Source organism: Pezoporus occidentalis, unplaced genomic scaffold, assembly GCF_034315485.1.
Source record: "Pezoporus occidentalis ecotype Australia unplaced genomic scaffold, CSIRO_AGI_Poc_V1 ctg10, whole genome shotgun sequence".
Lineage (NCBI taxonomy): Eukaryota > Metazoa > Chordata > Aves > Psittaciformes > Psittacidae > Pezoporus > Pezoporus occidentalis.
In genome coordinates, this window is record NW_026912779.1 from 1915056 (window position 1) to 1937208 (window position 22153).

General features: G+C 45.2%; 1 protein-coding gene across 7 annotated transcripts in view; it reads right to left on the bottom strand.

The window, feature by feature from the left end:
• The window catches only part of RTN4 (reticulon 4), a 47868-nt gene that overhangs the window by 9137 nt on the left and 16578 nt on the right, over nt 1-22153 (bottom strand). For 2 of the 7 annotated variants that reach the window (XM_062609012.1, XM_062609033.1), the window contains exons 2-4: nt 20365-20421; nt 17109-19562; nt 2181-2388 (exon numbers count right to left, since the gene is read on the bottom strand). In XM_062609012.1, the coding sequence (XP_062464996.1) occupies nt 2181-2388; nt 17109-19562; nt 20365-20421 (2719 nt within the window). Of the gene's footprint in view, nt 1-2180; nt 2389-6304; nt 6465-10405; nt 10667-17108; nt 19563-20364; nt 20422-22153 lie in introns of those variants that run through there. The other 5 variants (XM_062609042.1, XM_062609051.1, XM_062609022.1 and 2 more) reach the window with 4 other exon arrangements.

Below are 22153 nucleotides of genomic sequence, written 5' to 3' on the forward strand. Positions count from 1 at the left end.
AACCTCACTGTAGGAGTACTGCCAAGCAGTGTCAACATGTTTTATATATATAACATCAACATGTGTTCCTTTGAATTCTATAAAGGGAAAAACCTCACTGTATAAGGAATGCTAAAAACAGTTCTTACAGTTAGTGATAGCAGTTCTTTTAAGATAAAGATAAAAGCTCCTATCTGGGGAAGTGTTCTTTCCACCATTTTGAGGCTTCTATCTGTAGATGCAGTGGCCACAGCAATTTAGATTCTTTAATTAGAGATTAATTTATCTAATTTGCCTGTTGGAGGAAGAAGGAGCAATGCAGCACATCTGTAACAGGGCACTCATTTTACAGTTACTGCAGTTGCTGAGCTTTTGTTTAGGGGGGATTCTGATTTGGGGTGGAAAGCTGAAAAATGCACATTGGAGGCTCCCATGGCTGTCATTAAGGCAAAGCCAAGCACAGCCTTGCAGCGAGTCCAAAGCAAATGCAAACACTTCAAACAGTAACTACAGCAGGCAGCCGTTTCAAGGCTGCATTCTGCTATCCATGCTTGGCTCCAATCTGCACATCCTTCTCAGCTCATCTGCAAGATACTCAGTACCTGAACCACAAATTAAGCCCCTTTCATACACTCTCTTCACTGTCGAAATTCAAGTAAGAGCAGCCTCGTAGGTGAAGGTATACAGGTAAGAAGCAATCAGGTATGTGGGTCTGGATGCTTCTTATGAATATCAATCAGTGGGTTTAGAAACAAACTGCAGTAAGAGCACAGGTCAAACAAGTCTTGCTTGTTCTTGCTAAGATAGAACTGGGAAACCTGGAAATGCTGTTCGGGTTCCCAAGAGCACCATTGGGTAGAGAGAGCCAGCAGGATTTCAGGTGGGAATTACTCACCCTCATGTGGGTGAATAAGGAGAGCCATGCAAGCCCTTGGGGGTTAAAGCAAGCAACCAACCAAAGCCCCAAGTTTACAAAAGATACAGTTTCATACTGCTATACTGAATGTTCAGATGTTATTTCTGTATCAGATTTAAGCTCCAAAGCAAATACTCCTTTTTCCCCCCCCAAGATTTTTGCCCCATGCTGGTTTAGGCACAGACTGGCTTCCACTGGGTAAATGAACCACAACACCCAGAGAGAATGGAGGTAAATCCAAGGAAACACTTCACTCTGCCTTACTGAAGATGAGAGGAAGAGAATGAGAACAACTGGAAACAGCACAAAATCAGGGAGAGCTGTAAAGAGGAGGGCAAGCAGGAGTTTTGGAAAGGTGCAAGGGCCGGTGAGGTGGAACCAGTTCATTGATTAATGAAGGGAGAGAAGTGAGTCTGAGCAGTGTGGGGCAGGGCTGGTGTGGAAACAGGCACTCTTAGCAGTTAAACACATTAGTTAAGTTTTTGTTTCTCTTCAGATGCAGCCTGGGCACCGCTGTACTCCCCACAGGGAAGCAGGAATACCACGGGTACCACATTCCCACACTGCAGAGATGTGTACACGTGGGAAGCCACAAGGGCTTAGCTCATCACTTAAAGCAAAGAGCTGAGGTCCTCTTCAAGGACCTCAATTAATCCTATGACTCAATTCCTGAAGCCACAAAACCCAGAGTCCAAGTTTCTGGATTTCTGATCTGGGCAGGCCTCAATGAACCTGGATTCTGCTGGGGAGAAGGCAGCCTTGGGTGTGGAGAACACAGCCATGCTGCTACACCCAAACCACAAACTTGAACAGCACTCTTTAAAGGAAAGTCCCCAAAAGATAACAGGATCCCCTGGTGCATTTCCTCTGAGTTTTGCTAAATATATTGCATAGAAAAAGTGCTGCATCTCCTGGGAATCCTTTACATTTTGTAGCTCATCTGCCACTGGTTCCCATTCTGAAGACTCTACCATTCTAAAAAGCATCTATTAGTCCATTAGATTGAAGTATTTGGGGTGGGGTGGTGGTGGTGTATGTAACTTAAGATACTCCAGCATTCCCAAGGAAATCCCAGGTACCAAGCACACAGTTCAATTTCTTTACTACTGTGTCTGCCTGCTGAGAAAAACTGAAAGAGGAAGAGTCACAGGCTGGGTATGTTCCAGTACAGATAATGTACATTATTAGGCAACATATTATAGCCTCTGTCATCCCCTGCTCCCAACAGCACCAATACTGCTCCCCAGAACAGCACACTTGTTGTTAATGAAAGGAAGGCTCTCACCTGAACGGGTGGCCTTCACTGGACTTCTGGATTGCCTGGATAACTCCCTTGTATATCCTAAAGCTGATCGTCACCGAAAGCAGGGCCAAGGCAATGTAAGCTGTCACGCTCACGATGCTGAACACTGTTAATGAGAGCAGCAGGAACAAGCTGGCACCAAACACCACTCCTGTCTTCTTAATGTCTCGCCAGTAAAGGAGGTCAACAACTAGAATTTGAAGAAGGAAAGAAATTAGAACAAGAAACCTTTTGCATCCATATGGAAACAGTAAAACACGATTCACTTGACTGCTGAGAGTCATCAGGAATGGAAAGTGCCATCTCACTGTGACACCAGAGCTGAAATGACAACTAGGAATAGGTTATTTTAGCACTGGTTCTGCACTGGACTTCAGATTATTGGGATTATTGTTATTAGGATTACCTCAAACGTAATTGTTGCAGTTTAAGAACAACTCTGCCCTTAAGCAATGCCAGAATTAATCTCTTTGACTACTGTTCCGCGCTCTGCACCAGAACCATGGCAGTTTGTGCTTCATTTCATTCTATTTTTGTGCCTTTTGGGGAGGTCACTCACTGAGATTGAGTGCAATTCCCCGTTAGGACAAATGACAGGACGCTAACAGATCTCTAAGCCATTATATCTTTTAAGTCTGGTAGAGGCAAAGACACTGCTCAAAACCTATTAACAGTTCATTTTGTTTCCTTTTGACCAAAGCTGTTCCCATGGGAGTGTTGATTATGGGTGACAGACTGAGCCATCAAGAGAGAATAATCTCACTGCAATTTCCATCCAGGCTAAATCTGCTGCACTCCAATGCCAAATGCTTCATCTGTAAGCCAAGCTTAACATCTTCCTCAAGCAACCCCCACGAGAGCACACAATATTGAGCCATTCTTAACATCACTGTTTAAACTACACCCTTGCCCAGGTCATAGGCAATGGTTTAATGCACCCACTGCACATTTGTTTGCCTCGAGGTGCTGCTGAATCTGGTCAATTACCCCACTGAACTCATGAGCTCTGGCAAATGTCCTCCCCACTGCCAATACAGAAGTAGGCAGGGGCATCTCTTCTGGTTTTACACTTCATAGGGACACACAGAGAAAAACTCCTGCTTCATCATTTCTACTTCCACAGCTGGCCAGATTCTCACAAGCACAAATTCCTCTTCTGCATCAAAACTGCTTCTGAACAGCAATAACGTGGTAACTACAGAACTCAAGATAAATTATAGCAAATTACTGCTGCACCACAAGGTTAGTAATCCCATCTCGCCCTAAACACCACCAAAGTCAACTGTAAAGTAGCACATCACAGTTCAGAACACATTCTCACTCTGAATGACTGCATCAGAAAATGAAATGGATCTATTATTGCTTACAGGATGAAAACGTGGTAATGCACCAGCATTAAATACCCAGTAGCCTCTGTAGGGCAAAGTCTGCACAATCCCTTTTGTAGGTACAATGTGAAAATGCCACTGGGGCTGTGGTGCAATTTCACAGTGTTTCAGAAGCTGGAGTCCTTTCCTAATGATTTCCTTAGGGAAAATGTATGAGCAGCAGACGCTGGGAAGACGAGAGCCTGGTTAGAAACTTAAAGCTGCTATTTTCATATTGTCCTGGTTTTGGCTGGGATGGAGTCAATTTTCCTCCTCGTAGCTGGCACAGTGCTGCCTGGATTTAAGATGAGGATAACGCTGACACCCACTGATGTTCTAGCTGTTGCTTACCCTGATTAAGGACGTTTCAGTCTCATGCTCTGCCAGTGCGGAAGGGCACAAGAAGCTGGGAGGAAGCAGAGACAGGACACCTGACCTGGACTGGCCAAAGGGGTATTCCATACCACAGCATGTCATGCCCAGTACAGAAACTGGGGGAGTTGGCTGGGAGCTGTGGATCAGCACTTGGGTTGGGCTGGGCATCAATCATTGGATGGTGAACAACTGTGCTGTACATCACTTGACTGTCATGGGTTTTAGTCCTCTCTCTTTTTATCTCCTTTTCATTAAAATTGTTATTAGATTTCACTTTAATTCAATTATTAAACTGTTCTTCTCATAACCCATGGCCCTTATGGTATTTCACCCCTCCCCAATTCTCCTTTCTTTCTCCCAAACCAGAACTGCAGTGGGAGGAGCAAGCCCCAGCCCTCCACCACCACCCTCAGCCCCACTGCTTGCCTGGTTTTCTGCCTCCTGCTGACAACTGCTGCCCCCAGAAAGCAGAATACAAACAAAGCAGCAGCCAGATCAGATGCTGGCTGTGGTTCCCCCATGTGACTCCACCAACATATGGGGTGAGAGATAGAGCAGCCAGCTGAAGGAGGTGACACCCCTGCTCCACCAGCACCCATCTAAAGTCCTTGTCACACTAGCCCAACCCATCCGTGCACTCTGCTGACCTGTTATCCTGCTGGGTGTCATCATGTTACAGAGCTGCTGTTCTCACTGTCAAACCAATGAAGCTCTAAGCAAGAAAACTTGTCTTTAATTTGTAATAATCAAATAAAAAACAAACCTCAAGCAATTGCAACATTCCTTTTGGATGGGCTATAATCCCTAAATGTAATGTTTGATTTGGTTTCTTTGGCTTTGCTTCTAACCACCTAAGTGCCTGGTAGTGTCATTGTGCACATTAATGAAGCAAGTTTAGCAGATAAAAGAAGCTTATGAACCAAACTGTGAGCTTGACCTAAAAATTGCTGTAAACTCTAAACCTAAATTGAGCAGCAAGTACCCCTAACACTGAAGGGGGGGTGTCAGAACCAGTACTGCAAAAAAAAAAAAAGGAATAAATGAGTGGATTTCATGCTCCTAAATCATGCAAAAAAGCTTTGAAAACCTCATTTCTTCCCCAAGTATTTGCTGCAAATCCTGAAACTATATTTAGTTTCAAATGTGCAATTTGAGCATCCACACGGTGATATTTGGGTGCTGCTCCTGTATCGTGTGACATGCCAGGCATGAGCCCCTCTCCTCTCCGTTTGCAGGCAGCTTTAGTTGGATAACTGAGATAACTCCCTCCTCTCTAACACAGTTTTGCAGCCCCTCCACTGCTCTGAGGTTCTGATTGCTTCACACAAGAACTCACTTGCTACAAGCAGGAAGCATTGTACCTGCACCCAGGTGTAAGGAAGGTGAAGAGTCATTCACCTGTATCCTGGTTCCCAAGATAGGAGAAATCAAGGTAAATGGCTGCAATTAAAGCACCCACAAATGGCCTCCAGTGCCCCATCCTCAGCCTGCTGGTCTCAAGTCAACAGCAAGAAACCCCCGAGCTGGGAGCCCCCAGACCACAGTTAAACTGCACACACAGCACTTCTCAGTGTCACCAGCCCCAGCGTAACGACACCCAGATCTGGTTTCATTGTGAATTCCTCACGGGAAAGTCAGCTACAAGACGCTGAAAAAGCGAGGTGCAGTTTTAAAGAGAGCAATGAAAATGATTTATAAATGATGGAAGTGATTTATAAACCCCGATCGATCAGAAGCACGTATCTGCATTTCTTTCTAAAGGAAAATGGAGAGTTAAACACGTTACCAGGAGCAGCTTTCTGGCTTTAAATGCAAGATATTCACAGCAGATTAAACACAGCACAGCACAAAAACACCCCCCCCACACCCCAACTCTGAGGAACTGGTGCCAAGCAGCCTCCTTCCTCCTGGAAACCGCTTTAACCTTCATTTTATACCCCCGAACTACAATCTCCTACATTTCAAGCAAGTACCCCTGGCCTATTCTAAAGCAGGAACAGCTGCCTACATTTGGTAAGCACGAACTGTCACTTGGCACGTCTAAAAATAGCTCTGCTAGCATCCGTGCCTTACATGCACAACTCATCCCGTTACATTTTGCCTTTAAAGCGAGTGCCGCCACAGCTTTACCGCTGCATTAGTTGCATTTTAAAGCCTTTTCTCTCTATTCCACAGTTAACGCCGCACAGCCCCCGTTGTGACAAAATGACAACAAGTGGCTCCATCCATTTAACCTGAGAACGCTCTTTCTAAAGAGCGGAACCAAGCGCCCCTCGCTCGTATTGAGGCGGGGATTGAAAGGCTCGAGACCCAAAGCGAGTTCCGCCGGCAGCGGTTAGGGAAAAGCAAGGAAAAGGGACTGACCCATTCTGGCCTCCATCTTGAGCAGCCTGCATGCAGCAGCCCGTGCCCAGCGTCTCCCCGCGCCGTTCCACTTCCTGCAGGGCACGCAGAGGTCGGTGCCTCTACGCAACCGCAGCCAAGCCCGGACCCCGCCAATGGCGCCGCGGCCGCACACGCAGCCGTCAGCGCGGCTTCACCCGCACGCAGGGCACGGCCATGGGGAGCTCAGCCCCATAGGGAGGCTGCTTGCGAGGGTGACTGCAGTACGGGGAGGTTTACGCCTGGGGAACGATCGCTGCTGGGCGAGAACCTCTCTGTGGGGTGGGAGGAATCGATGTTCTGCGAATAAAGAGAGCGCGGAAGCACAGGAAAGGGGCTGCTCTGGGTGGGTTTAACAACAGCCGCACTGTGCTAACACAGAGGTGGTGAGAAAGGGCAGCTTTCACACTGTAAAGCGCGCAGTCACAACTGTCACCGCAGTACAGTGGAGGCTTATTGATAAACCAGCACCAAGCACAAATCCCTGCTGATCTCTGTTTGGCACTTCACATTAAATAAACTTCCTGTTTACACCTGCGGCGATGCCCACATGCACAGTATCTAGCAGTTTACACCAAAACCCCTCCTGTTTACACCTGACAGGGATGTCCAGTGCTTCCACTGATCTTTTACACAGATTATCTACCAGGCAAGAGCTGAAGCTTGCAGATTCACTTTCAAAGCCTGGCCCAGCCTGATTCAGACCAACCAGACCAAGCCAACCCCATAGAGAAGCCACCGACCCATCAAGTGGTCAGTCTGTGAAGCACAAACACCATTAAAATGCTGGGGCCTGACATTTCCCAGATTTCCCATTTTCAAGCTTCCTTACATCAGAACGACCATTTAAAAATCACAGTTGTCACAGACTCATAGAACGGTTTGGGTTGGAAGGGACCTTAAAGCTCATCCAGTTCCAAGCCCTGCCATAGGCAGGGACACCTTCCACTAGAGCAGCTTGCTCCAAGCCTCATCCAACCTGGCCTTGGACACTGTCAGGGATGGAGCACCCTAAGCAGGAGCAGTCACAGCCTGAGCCACAAAATCCCAGCCTCCTTTCACCCCAATGAGCCACGCTGGGAGCCAGTTCAGTGCCTCGCTGCCAGTCACTAACAACAGAACAATCCCAGCCTGGTGAACCCGGGTGGCTGTAGCACAACCGCACGTGGTGCCATGCACACGGAGCTGCCTTCAACCAACAGAGCCCTCCCTGTCCTCGGGACAGATGTTCCACAGGGGTGGCACGGCCAGTGGGAATGATGGGCTGGTCTAACCGGAGCCCAAGGGCCAGAAAACAAGTCTGCATCGTGCACGTTCCAGAGCTGGCACATTCTGCCCCGCAGTCCACGGCAAGGAAAAGTGATAACAGATTTCCCAAGGACGTGCTAGGATGAAAACAAAGTCCCACACTACCAGATTGTCTCCCCCAGATACAAATACTACCTATATATCAATACACTGATGTACCTATAAATAACTATAAATTACCAGTAAGCCAAAACAGTATTTTTCTTTCAATTTCTACTGAAACCATACACCTGTGCATGTATGTATAATGCATAAACAGAGAAAATCATTCCAAAGCCTTGGCTACCCATGATAATGCAACCTTTTCCTCTATTTAACTAATCTGAGCCAGAATTCAGATAGATTTTCAGCACATTAATATACGTAATAGCCATCCTGGGATAGCCTGGGTGCACAGCTGTGCTGTTCACCCTGCCATTAGCATTATTCACCCATTAAGACCTGACAATTCATTGAAATAGTGAATAAATAAAAGACGCATTTTGGTCCCAATTTATCCATCTTTAAAAATGCTACAAATAAAAGCCATGTCATCCCAGGGTAAACCTATTTCATCCTGCCTGTCTAGATGATCAATAGATCAAATAACAGGTATTAATACCACAGGTTGTACCCCTTTCATTATGCTGGTTCCTCAGATACTGTGGCTGTCAGCACATAGCAAAACCAGGTTTAGGGTTATAGCAATTAGAAAGTGGTGCTTTAGCTGGAAGGTCTAACTAGGAGCCATCCTTTTGGCTCTTCTCTGGCTTTAGATTTGATCATAACATTTTTGAAGGTTATTTTTTAGCATGTGAAGGAGCATGTTGCAATATTTGCTTCTATATTTATTTTGGGGTGAGCTGAACGGTGTAATCAGTCCCTGAACTTTACCCATCATCTTCCATGCCACTGGAGCCTGACCTAATGAAGGAACAACACATGAAACAAGGCATTTTCATCTCGTTACAAACAAATGCTACCACAAACCACAGCAAACCAGGCTGCAAGAGCAGTTGCAAAAGAAGAACCAGGCTCTTCTGCTTCCCCAGAAAACCAGCTTCTCTTTGCTCTGCTTCCATTTGCTTTTAGACCCTACCTCTGCAGGTGAAATGATAATTAACCCTAAAGAAGCAGGGACTTGTTGGAGGGAGAAACAGGCACTGAACCAGCTTCCTGCACCTAAGGGGATGCCACTATGTAAGAACGAAGTGAGGAAAGAGGAATTGAAAACTGCTTGAAGCAGTTTTACCAGCACAACGTATGTACAAAGGACCGGTTTAGGTTTGCTTTGTTCATGTGATGACAGCTCCATGACACACCAGTCAGGTCCGCACTTTGCACAGCAGCCAAGAGCACAGACCCCTGGTACAAGGATGGCTTGCTCTGCTTAGTGTATCCCCCTGTGTGTGCCATGCAGGCGTGCTCATCACTGGCAATCCATTCATTTTAAACCAGGAAAGACTCCATTACTCCCAAAGCCTCTAATTCCAGGCTCAGAAATGTCTGCTTTCAGTCACAGCGAGGCACAGGCCACCACCAGCCCTCGGACTGGAAAACACAGCCTGAAAATTGGGCCGGAATACCCAAAGGAAACTTCCCTTTAGACTGTTACAGAATCCTTCTGATCATCCCTCCCACCCCTTTTTTTTTCCTTCTCTTTTTTTTTCCCAACCCCAGGAATTTCAGGCCTGACATAAGCAGTGCTGAGCGTTTAAACCAGTGACACATCCAGACCCTATTGCTAAACACTGCAGAATATTTTCTTCCTAGTATTTTACAGCCCTTGCATTAAAGATTAGCATTTTAAGAAACTGTTTTGCAGAGGGATAAAGTTTTTTTTCCCCTACAGGGCTTTTCTGCTGCATATTTAGGTTCTGGTTGAGCAGTCCATGGTTTCTAGACAGCCGGCAATTTTGTCCAAGGGGAAAATAACCAGAGATTTTGATCAACAGCTACAAAAGAAGAGGAAAATTTCACATGTAACAAGCACAACAGGGCCCTTTAAGAGATACTTAAGTAGCTGGAGATGATTAAAATCTTTTAGAGCTTGTCTTGCTGATAAAATATAATGATTACATATTCAAATCAGGCTTAAACCCTTACACACTAAGCACTAATATAATGATCCACAGAGATTTACACCCTCCATCTCCCATTGGCGGCTCCAGGAACAAAGGTCAGAACCACATTCATTTAAGGTTAGCTACTTATTTACCTAAACCAATTCGCTATTATGGCTTCTAGTTCTGAAAAATATCACTGTTTTACCTAAAATCCAACAGAATTATGAAAAATCCACAGCAAATGTGATGGAGGGGACATCCCGACCAGTATTAAACAGAAAATCCCCACCCCGCTCTAGTCCGCATAAGATTTCTCCTCATAAAATAATGAAACCACACGAACTGCAGGCACCATATTCTTTCAGGCTAATAGCTAGCCCTGTAAAGACATTAATAATCTAGGAATTTCAAAGGAACATCAAGTAAATTGAGGCTCTGCTGGTATTTGTGCAGTGCGTACGGAAACAAGCCGTGCTTTGATACACTCTGTAGGGCTGAAAAAGATCTGCAGTGTCACACAAGCTATTTCACCTACATAAATAATTTATCCTTCTGCATCGCTCGTATTTACCCATTTTAACCTACAGCTTTTTCCCCTGCAGACAGCACAGATCTCCCACCCTTGGATACATTTCACAATCACACACACGCCACAAACCCCACTTGCTAAACACAACCCGCAGCATCTTTAGCGTTACAAAATGAAAGGGAAGAAAGGTGAAAGAAATACCCTTGTCCTTCCAGCTGCTCAGCTGGCTGTCCATCTCTCCACAAAGGCTCTACCCTCCAGCTGTGGTTATCAATTATGCATTCCAAGAGGGCAGCTGCAGGAGAAGGGATCCACAGCCCGGGATGGGAAGCATGGGCTTGCGCGTCTGCAGTGCGCGGCTGCACTGGTGCTGCAGGAGGCCGGTCAGCTGACGGGGTGTGGAGCACGACTGACGCAGTGCGAGCTCTCTCCAGGCTCCTCATGCTCCAATGCAATCCCGGCCCCGTGCAGCCATTTGCTGCTTCCCTGCGTGCCGACGGAGCCGGGAGAGACGTGAGGCGGAGGGAGAAGGGAAGCGGCACGCAGGGAGATGGCTTCTCCCTGCACAACACCCGTGCGCTGCGTTGTTGCAGTGTCCATGCCATGGACAGGCTCAGCACAGGCTAACAAAAATACTGCCCTAAGAAGCTTTTCACACTGGAGCTAAAAGTAGCCACCGGGCAGGCTTTAAACACATTGCTTTTCAAGCAGTGGTTAAAGCACGTTACAGACCTCCTCGATACACGTCTTCCCCTTGCTTCCTTAAACAAACGCCCGACTGTCTGCAAGGCTAACAGAGGCCTCTTTGTAACACCTCTCCCTTTAAAGAAAAAAGGCTTGAAGGAGGACAGAACAGGACCCTTTCTGTGCGTGTAACAAAAGCAAGAGGCTGGGGAAGAACACAAGAAGTCATTTTGCTGGTATCTTTAGTCCTTATGAAGCGCTCAGCCACATGTATTCATTAAATGGAGGCTTGAGAACAGTTACCTAACCCTTTTCACAGTTCCTACAACCAAACACCTTCCCCTTCTTAGTTTACCCTTTGCTGTCTGCTGCGGAAGTAACAATTAAATGTTCCCTTCATTTAAATGAAAAATGAGCACCTGGAAGTTTACACTACTGATGTACAGAAAGCAACACACGGGCATGAGACAAGCCTAAACCAGAAACTCAAGCTGAAAGAGAAGAGCTGTGAGAACGACGTCCTTCTGTTTTCCATCCCTGCTGAAAAGAATCTGACTATTCCTCTGGCTTGGAGTCTGTTCTTAAGATCTAGGGCTGACAATACAGTGCTAAAAACTCCCCAGCACTGCTCCAAAGCCTCTTAAAAATGTGATGGAGGTGGCTGGGATGGAGATCCTGATTCCACACTTACACAGTAGAACAGACAACCCTATATAAAGATACAAAGCTACCTGAAAACCCTGCTATCGCTTCAACTGCTGCACAGATTTAAGGCCTCCTTTGACAGCAAAAGCAGTTACATACATTTTCAACAAACCATGATGTACATTTTGTTCACGGGTTTGACAGGTAAATCAAAGCATACACTATAGGAAGGAAACAGGATGTGTACATGCAAACATCAGCGCGAGAAAATTTGAAGAGCTGCACTATGCAAGAAGCACAGAACACATTTGACAATGTGCTTGTCTTTGAGCTGAAACTCTTAAGATCAACTGGAAAGCACCAAAATCCATTGTTCTTCCCTCACATTTGTTTGGATGACAGCATTGTCACTAAAATAGCCAGAAACCTGATGCTTTCAGAAAGCTCTTTCCACCAATTACCCAATACACAATTACAGTCTCTTCATTTCTTCTTCATAGTCCTTATATTACATACTTAAAATAGTACATTTATGCAACACATTCCTGAGCAGACATTTCGCTGTATCCACAGCAAATCGGCAGCACCCAGAACATGAACACGCAGCCAACTGCGTTACCAGTCCCCATTCTCCTTACTTGAGAACATTCTCCTTACATCTAACATGAGCCACTAACTCCGGCCACAGGAGTTTCTCCCTGCCCTCAAGATCCTCCTCTTTACTGTGTTCTCTCTTCCCTCTCCATGCAAACAATGCCTAAAACAAAGCCTGGATCCCTCCATACTCACATCTCTTATTTCAGGCACTTACGCCCTATTCAACACTCTCTACTCCCTCCTCTTTAAACAAAGCACCAGCAGTGTCAACAAACTTCTGTATGAGCTTTCTTGTTTCATGAGGGAAGTTGCATGCCTGTTTCTACACCACCGTTTGCACAAAACCTATCCAGCTAACAGGCTGCCTCCAAGATGGCTTTATCAACTCACCCAGACAGCTAAAACAGACACAATCAATTCTAACCATGCTCTTCTGTGGAATGCACCTACATCCAAAGGGCTGCCTGCTTGCAGGGTGAGTACTTTACTCACTGCATAGATATTAAATCACCCTGAGCAGATGTACAGCAGCCTTTCTGCACTAAAGAGTGTTCCCAGCTTCCCCCAGGAGAGCATTGTGGATAACCACCTAACTCTGCTCTTGCCTGAAGGTTCATTCAGTGCTGGCCACCTAACTCTGCCTCTGGGAAAGCTGGAAGCTTACCATAAGTTTCATCTTCTCCCCTAATTTTGCCACTCTGCAAATAACTTCCCAAAGGCCTTGCTTTGTCAGTGGCCTTGGCTGTGTTATATGTGCCTTTGCATCTCAATAGGGTGCCACAAGAGCTCTATTAAAACACAGCAGGTCTTCCCTTCAGCAAAATATGCCTAAGGGTCAGGTTTGGGTTCTTCCTTATTTCTCCTACTCCTCTGCAAACTCTTTGCTCTGCACCAGAAGCCTCCATTTGTTAGTATTTACCTGGTAGCAGAAGAGAAGACCTGAACCATCAAAGAACCCAAGAATATAATCAGAACAAATTAAATCAAGATTTTAGCTTGAATTCCAGGCTATTTTACAAATAATCAGCTCCTGAAAGGACTTCCACAAGCATTCAAAGGTATTTTTCCCCTCAGTGAAAACCAACTAAAACCAAAGCCTTCCCATCTGGTAATGGCTCTATTTAACTACCTACAAATAAGGAAACTAACAGGAAATAGCCACACGGTGTAAGGAGCATTTCTAACTTCTTTTAAGCTTCACATACCTGCAATGACCTGGTTTGCTGTTACAAAATCACAGGAAGTCTTTTTATTTCTGCCCCCATGTTTCAGGACTAAAAAGAAAAGCTCCATCGTTAGTACCACCCAGCCACCTTCCCAAAGCACATTCCCACTTGGAATTCACCTCTGAATTTACTCTCTCAAGACAATCCAGGAAGTGTAAGATATTACTAAATAGCTGCATTCCTGTAATTCAATTACAGAGTGCTCTGTAGCATATGTGAAAACAAGACCAGTAAACCCATAAATTTAATCTAAAATGAATGTCTACAGAGCCTGTTGTTCAAAACCACCATGAAACAAGGGTATCCTGTCAAACCGAGAGCCCTGGTGAGAAAGATCTCAGCATCATTCTCAAATGTCATTGTAATGCTCCAGGTGAACACAGCGAAAGTTACACCGATAATGTGGTTACATTTTGGTACCCAACTTTCTGTCATGGTCAGAGGTTTTGATTTCAGGGAAGGTTCTACAACCTACAAATTTAATTGTAGTATTATTATTCAGTAACATAAAAGCCTCACATCCAGGTTTATGAAAAGCCTGGTTTTCTAGCCTATTTGGGAGAATTAATGGTCTCTATCCAATAGAAATGCATTATCAGGGAAGAAAGTCTGTGCAACAGAAGGGCTCTGATGTGTTTTTAGTTTCCAGTCCTAAGAACACTGAACTGGTTTCAATACTGAGAGGTTCTCAAGACCCAGATGCAATCCCGTGGCAGGCAGAGGATACTCGAGTTACACTCCATTTACAAACACTAGATGGCAACAAAGCCCTTTTGTGAGCACGCCTTAGCACAACTCCCCGCTGCACTGTGCTGGTACCAGCGCAAGCTCTGGCAGAACCTGTGGCACAGGTCAGCAGCATCCCAAGCATCAGGAAACATCAGCTCTGAAGTCACATCTTAATCTGGAGTATTTTTATGGAGGTCAGAAATGTGTGGTGAGAGTGAAGCAGCAGGATTATCTGCCTGGAAGCCAAATACAGCATGTACTGAGAAAGGGAATGGGGTAAAAAAGCATCACTGTACCCATGACAATAGGAATTGACGGTGATGCAGCAGAGGGGTATTTGCTGTTAAATTGTTATCAATAGGAGTTTCTTACAAGGAGAGGGGTTTCTTGACAGTTAACCACAGTTCTGATTTTGCTTTGCTTGGTTTGGTTTTCACATCTGTGCAGCTATGAAGTACAAGGTGCCTGTAGTCTGATACCACTGCAAAACACATTACTCAAGGGTCTGCCAGGCAGCACTCAACAAACCTCTTTCTAACCCAGGAAGCTGCTCCAAGGTTTAGATTTGCTTTATTGGAGTGGTGGAGTTTTAAAACGTAAAATGTGCAACCCCTTCAGAGGTTTTAGCTCCCTGCAGCTCAGCGGGACTGGTGGAAGTTACACCTTCAGGTACACACTGGCACGCTTGCACTCACATTAGCGATCAAAAATAGCACTGTTAGGTAAGCATTCAAGAACCTTCATTTAAGTGCAGCTGTAAGGCAGTTGAGAGCAATGTTTTAACAAGCACTATACATACACCAAGCCAACTGATTCCAGAAGTCTTAAGGCACAGGAAGATCTGTTTCAGTTCCACTGATGGAACGAGAGAAAAACCCAAACCAACCTCCCCACACACACACAATAAAGGTAAGACTCAGAAGGGCAAACACATGCAAAGAGCCACTTCTTGGCCTTGTGATGAATTATCCCTCTTTTTAGAGGATGGAAGACCAGTGTACGTGTTAGGTTTTTGATGCTACTTTGAAACTGTGCTTAAGTAGTGTGGTAGTAAAAGCAGACAACTGATTTTGTTCATGGCTTGTCATTACACTCCTCAGGCAGGTCTCAGAAGTCCTGTTCTGTTTTATAGAATACAGCAGAAGTGAGCAAAAAAGTCAACAGCGCAGAGCTGGGACAAAAATCTAGGCCAAAGGGGCCCTGGTTTTGGGTTAGTATTCTCATCTCTTTAGCTTTAAGAAAATGTGTCTCCAGAAACAACAATTTTCCTTCCCAAACAACACAGCACATCAAGAATTAAAACTGCAGCTGCTTTACAGTGATTCCAACACTGACAGACTGCAGACAGTGCCCCAGTTTGCCAGCCCCATGCCTGTCCCAACTCTGTGCCACTAGATGGGAGAAGGAAGACACCCTTCAAGTTTCTCCTCTCCTGCTATGGGAAATGGGCTCATGTGCAGCTTCTCTGGCAGCCTCCCACAGACAGAAGAGCAGCTGTGTCCTCCTCAGACCCAAAGCAGTGATTTGCCACCCCCAGGCTGCTACATCCATGCAATGATTTAAGACACCCCTGCAAGGCTTCCTGTTACAAGAACCAAGGAAAAAAACCTATTATATTAAGTGCAATGTTATTTTTCCAAGTAGTCTGATCTCTGAACAATTAACCCCTTGACATGAAGGGTTAGATGCACAGCAGCTGTTCTCTAGACAGCACTGTATGCTGGAAGCCTGAGCACAAGGAGAGAAGTCTTCACAGAACACACAGCATTTGAACAGTGCAGGTTATCACTGGTATTTCATCACCAGGGAGAAGAGAAACTGTCCTTTCCACCCACCTGTATGTATGAAGAGGCGAGACAGGAGGAATGGCAACTATGATGCAAACTTAAATGTAAGCATTACATCTTCTACCTTATTTTCCAAACCCTATCTCAAGCACATCAACACCCTGACATTCCCCATAACACAACCTGTGTGTTCCAAAACACATTTGATGTAGTCTGCCTACACTAGGAATGTATTTTATGAACTGTGGACTGCAGCTACTGCACAAATACACTAGGGCTGAGGCAAACTAATATTTGGCTTTCTATTTGGAACAGTCATTGTGCTTCCTGCAGTAGCTGCTTTTTAGCAGGAATGCTTCTGGTGTATGACTTAAGTAGCAGCAGAGTGCTGTGGTATCAAAAAGCAAATACTCCTCTAGGCTACAATAGCTGGAGTTTCATGAGGCATTCACTTAGGGAACACAACAATGACCTTATCTCTCCTTCAACTTTTTGTTACCTAAGTACACTTTACTAGAAGAAAAATCACCTACACTGAAGTGCAAGCCCCACCTGAAAAGAAAAATGGAAATTAGTATCTCTGTTGCCTGTAAACAATTTTAACATCTGCAGGATACTCAACTTCTCAATGACCACTCTCCTAGTAACCTGAGTACTACGGCACTCATTCATGTGCACTGTTTATTTCAAACCACTGGCCCTTGATCTAAAGCTGCAAGTCCTGTGACAGCAGATGTGCAGGTTCTCTTCCAGATTCCAGATGTGTATGCTACACATATAGCAGCAGCAAGGGTATTTTCCTAAGTTTTAAGTCTAATGTCTGAACTGTGTATGAACAGCAATGCCTCTTCAAATCATGTGCACACAGCAGATTGAAACACCATCCCTGGCTTACTGTCACCTATTAAGAGCAAGTTTGCAAGGCCACCTAATGCCCAGCCTGTAGACCACCACAGCAGAGCTTGCAGTGAGTAGTGACTTATTTCTCTCTCAACACATCAGCAGGAGAACTGAAGGAGAAAACAGGAGACAGTGAGTCCATCCCTGATAAACAGAAGAAAAAAAGTACTAAAGCAATCAGAATATGAGTAAGGTAAAAGTGCAGGCACTAACATTCTGTTACCCTTAGAGAAGTTTACAGAAAGTGACTTAAAAACAGTTAAAGTCATGACATGCTTAAGCTTAGCTATAAAAATAAGCAGACTGGCAAACTGCAAGACAGCACACACAGATTACCTGAAGATTTATTCAGCTTTGCTGAAAATATAGCAGTAGGTTTTTCCTTCTCTTTAACAGAAGCAGCTTCTCGCTCAGGTTCCTTCTCAAAAGCTTCTGGTTTTCCTACACTGACCATCTCTTTTTCAGCAGGTGAAGGTGAGGTATCTGTGACCAGTAAGGACATCTTGGATACTTCAGGCACTTCTTTGTCCACAGCCTCCAAGGACTTTTTCAAGGCATTGGTATCTTCCTCAGCTTTTACGTCTACATTCTTTACAGACAGGTCACAGGGTAGCTCTGGACAAGGCAACTGCCTCTTCTCACCTTGGATCACCTTACTGATCTCTTCACTTGCATCTTTGCGCATTACTTCTCTGTCAATGGCTTCTGCCAAAAACTCGGGAGTTTTGGGATGACCTAACATCACAAAGTCATCTTCCACTGTGACTGGGGAAGACTCCATGGGTGAGAGAGCTTTGTCGTCTCCTGTTTTTGGTTGTGTAGCAACAGGTACATCAGCTGGATAAGCCATAGCATTCAGCTCTTCCATCTGAAGAGGAATCTTCTCTACCTTGGCTGGTTTTGTAGGTGGTGGCTCAGAGGGCAGAGCAGCCACAGTTTTGGAAGAGTCCAGTTGGGGTTGGAAAGACTCCAGATAAGGTTTGCCTGTGGCAGCTCCTGAATCCACCAGCTGTTCCTCGTGTTCCTCATCAGTTACAATACTCTCAGCTGATTTACTCTTCAGGATGAGAGATGGATCTTCACTCGCTCTCTCTGTGAAGTCAGCTATCACCTGGCTATTGAACAGGTCAGATTTCCCAAACTGTGGAGATGGCTTTTCAACGAGCTCGTTGTCTTCAGGCACCTCCTGAGGAATGCATTCTGTCACCGGTGTCTTTGAGTATTCCGTAAAGGATGGAGCAGTGGGCTCACCAGAGACCTTTGTTTCCTTAATCAGGTCACATGCAATAGAGATATATGGAGTCTCTGTATCTTCAGGACTGGTGCTACTCTCATGCTCAGGTTTCTTAAATGCTAATGCCTCTTTTGTTTCTTGGGCCTGTGTCGGTGGTGCATTCACTGCCTCTTGATACACGGGAGGCTTTTCAGTCTCTTCTTTTACATTCTCATAATGAGCAGTAGGAATAAATGTTTCTAATGGGGAAGCTTCAAGCTGTACAGCAGATGTTTCTGCACCAGCAGTCCCAGTGCTTAGTGGGGCTTCCATAACAATATCTGGCAAGACTGGTGATGGAGCAGCTTCTGAGCCTTCAAAGGAGGGACAGAGTTGTGTCACGGGTTTCAGAGTCTCTTGTACAGACTCGGAGGTTTGAACTAAATCAATCTTTGTTTCATAAGCAAGTTTTGTACATGCTGCGTCATGCATCTCACTTTCATATGCTTCTTGTACTAGATCGGGAGTAAGACCTTCAGGCATATTTGCTGCAGTGTCAGATGGCACTGTTGATATACTCTCTGGTTTAGCATAGTCAGCTTCCTGGCCTTCCTGCTTGCCAACTGCTTTAGTGCTAAAATTACCTTGTTCTGTGCTCGTCTGAGCTTTCATTTCTGCAATCTTTTTCTCATCATCGGTTCTATTTTCTGAAGCACCTTCCTCTAGCGGAGAAAGAGATTTGCCTTTGTTCCCATCAGGACTCATAGAGGATTCAAATTCAGTACAAGTGATGTAAGTCTGCGAAGGTTCTGTTACGGCTTCAGGGGTACTTGGGAAAGAGCGATCTTCCATGCTGCCTTCACTGTCTCTTTCATAATCCCTCTGCACATTCAGCTTACCTACACCGTATTTCTCATCTAAACTGCTTTCTAGCTTGTCATCTACCTTACTTCCAACATCCTCTTTCACGCTGCTCAGTCCATGACTAGCACTTTTTAGCTCCCATATTGGCTCGAATGGTTTGAAGTCCGCGTATTCTTCCCTCTTAAGAGGGTCTTCTTTCTGTGCCCCTTTGTCATCCTGCTCACCACCTCTGTATTTGTCTTTGTTATAGAAGAGATCTTCCTCGTTTTTCCCAAACAAATCTTGAGGACTTTCTGGAGACATTTTCAGCTGCTCTGCAGGCATTTTCTCCAGATTAGGTAATTCTTTAGGGCCCTCTAGCTGTGTTTCTTCTTTAGCCTGAGATAAAATGGCTGCTTCTGCTTTAGCAAATGGGGATTCTGAGGACTTCATCTCTGATGTCTGAATGTCTTTTCCAATTCCCTCTGAAAGAAATGGATTTCTTGCCTTTTCCACAGGTTCTTTATAAACCTCACTTGCATTTTCTTTGCAAGTGCCTCTTGCAGGTAATCCATCTGAGAGCGTATCAAGGGCTGAGTGCTCTTTAAAGGGATCAGCTGAGACAGGAGAGAAGGAGGGAAGAGAAGGAGCAGTATCAAGCGGGACTGCAGTAAAATCCTCTTGACCAAGCGACTTAGTGCTACCTGGCTGCTCCTGCAAGTCCAGAACTTTTTCTGTGACCATGGACAGAAAGGAAAGTTAGAGAATGCAAGTGCTCTTTAAAGTCAATGCAAACGTTCATGACAGGTTCACATGATGTTAGTTATTAAGAGGTTCTTCCAAGTACTATCATAAACACTATTACCCATTAAAAGCATGGGCTAAAGTGTGCTATTCTAGTTCACTTCTTCTAGCAGAGAAGTATGCAAGAGGCTAGAGAAGCAGCAACTTTATGCAGCGCAGAGATCACAGTAAAGCTGAAGATGCCACACAAGTACAGAGCATCCAAGTACAGCAGGCAATATTAACACAGTAAGAGAGGGAGGGTGGCAAGGTGAGACAGAGAGGGTATGTGTGGATGCTTGTGCACAGACATATGCACAAACGTGCATGAAGTCCATTTTTGACATCTTAGTGGGAATTTGGCTAACAAAAAAAGCATTAAAATACTACAGGTACATGTTTTACTTACATAAAGTACTGCAGAAAGTTACTATGGATTAAATCCTTCTGCTAAATCAGTAAAGCGACTATGCTTTGATGTGTTAACCTGTTAATAATATCAACTTCTCTCCTACATCAAGGGTCCAAGAATTCAGATGGCTGTGGCTGGTTCACACAACATTTACCATGTCAAGAAACGAATGTGTATTGAAATCTTGAACAGATCAACTGGAAAGTCACAAGATGGAGCAATGTGATGGAGGCTATTCTTGGACCCATGCTGACTTTTAGTAAAGGCAGACTAATTGGAACGGGTTAATGAGGTCAGAAATGCAGGATGTATTCAGACAAAGGTGAGCAGAAAGAACTTGCCTGCAGAGGAGTGCATCAGAGGCGCAGATGTAGCAGGAAGAGCAAAAAGGGTCTCATCTGAAAAACAAACAAATAACCTCAGCAGAAATAAAGGCTAGGTTGAAGAGGGGAGAAAGCACGCAAGGAGTCAGTTCCCAGGAAGTCAAACAGATCCACAGTCAACATCTACACCCACAGAGAACCACAGAACTGGATACAAGCCCTGTGATTTGGGAAAGACAACACTCAGATTTCTCCATTTACAGTGGGATCTTCACTGAGGCAACTGAGGGACCTCCATCCTCCAAGCCAGTGACCACACTTAGGGCAAGATACACCACAGTAGCTACTCTTTACTTGCATTCTCCAAACATTTAAACTACTGAGCAGCTACAGCAGCTCTAGCACCAGAAAAACCACTTGACTTGCCATTGGCAATGACTCCATCAGCTCACTTTGTCAGAGGGATTTCTACACCAACCAGCTTGGGTGAGAACAGCAGCAAAATGGAGATTCAACCAAAACTTGTGAGAAGTGACTAAGGCAGGCTTTGAAACTTCCCAAAACAGCACTGGTCAGGCATGCAGATACTGATCAAACCAGGAATAGTAAAGGACTGTACTGTTTGCTGATTGTTTAGGTCTTCAGTATTTTCATAGAATCAGTGAGGTTGGAAAAGCCCTTCAAGCTCATCCAGTCCAACCCTTACCCCAGCACTGCCAAGGCCACCACTAACCCATGGCATTGAGGCCTCGTCTCCACGGGCTGTGAACCCTTGCAGGGACGGTGACTGCAGCCCTGCCCTGGGCAGCCTGTTCCAATGCCTGAGCACCCTCTGGGGAAGGAATTGTTCCTCAGCTCCATCTAAACCTGCCCTGGTGCAGCTTGAGGCCGTTTCCTCTTGTCCCATCCCTTGTTCCTTGGGAGCAGAGCCCAGCCCCTCCTGGCTCCATCCTCCTGTCAGATCCTCCCTGTAGGGAGCCATCAGGTCCCCCCTGAGCCTCCTCTTCTCCACACTGAACCCCCCAGCTCCCTCAGCCCTTCCCCATCACACTTGTGCTCCAGGCCCTGCACCAGCTCCACTGCCCTTCTCTGGCCCCGCTCCAGCCCCTCAATGTCTCTTGTAGTGTGGGGACCAGAACTGAACACGCAGCATCACGAGAGCCCGGTACAGGGGAAGTTACAACACAGATAAGCGTCCAAATGAAGGCATTAGTTTTAATGCCTTCTTCAGCATGAGCCCAGGAGCATATTTTGCTTCGCTGTATTTGTTTTACCCCTAACATTTCACACGACATTCCCAGCTCTCCAATTTCCACTCAGAGAACTAAGTAAATATAAGGAAGGCCACACTTCTTAAGCTAAGGAAGTCACCACCCTCCTTCACTACTGCATGGTGGTGAGAAGCTCGACAATGTTAGAGCTTCATATTGCACATTACCCAAAGTAAAAGCATACAAACATGGTATTTTACTATGTTAAATAAAGCATTTGATGAAAAGCCCCTCCAGAAGCAGCAATACCAGCCATCATTAGGAACCAGGCAAATTAAAACCAGCCCTCCTCTGCATTTCTGCAGAGGCAGCAGTGTTTTTCGCAGGTCCATCATGGCCTATTGGCATTAAGTTAATGTAAAACCAGTAACATTTGGGCAAATGCATTTCATTCTGAAGAATGCACAAAGTTTTCAAATTAAGGCTGTTAAAGCCTATTTGCAATTGACATCAATTGTATTAGCAGCGTGCAGAATTGTATTAAAGCATTTCAATTAGATTTTGAATGTCTACTACAGACATCAATAATCTTTAGG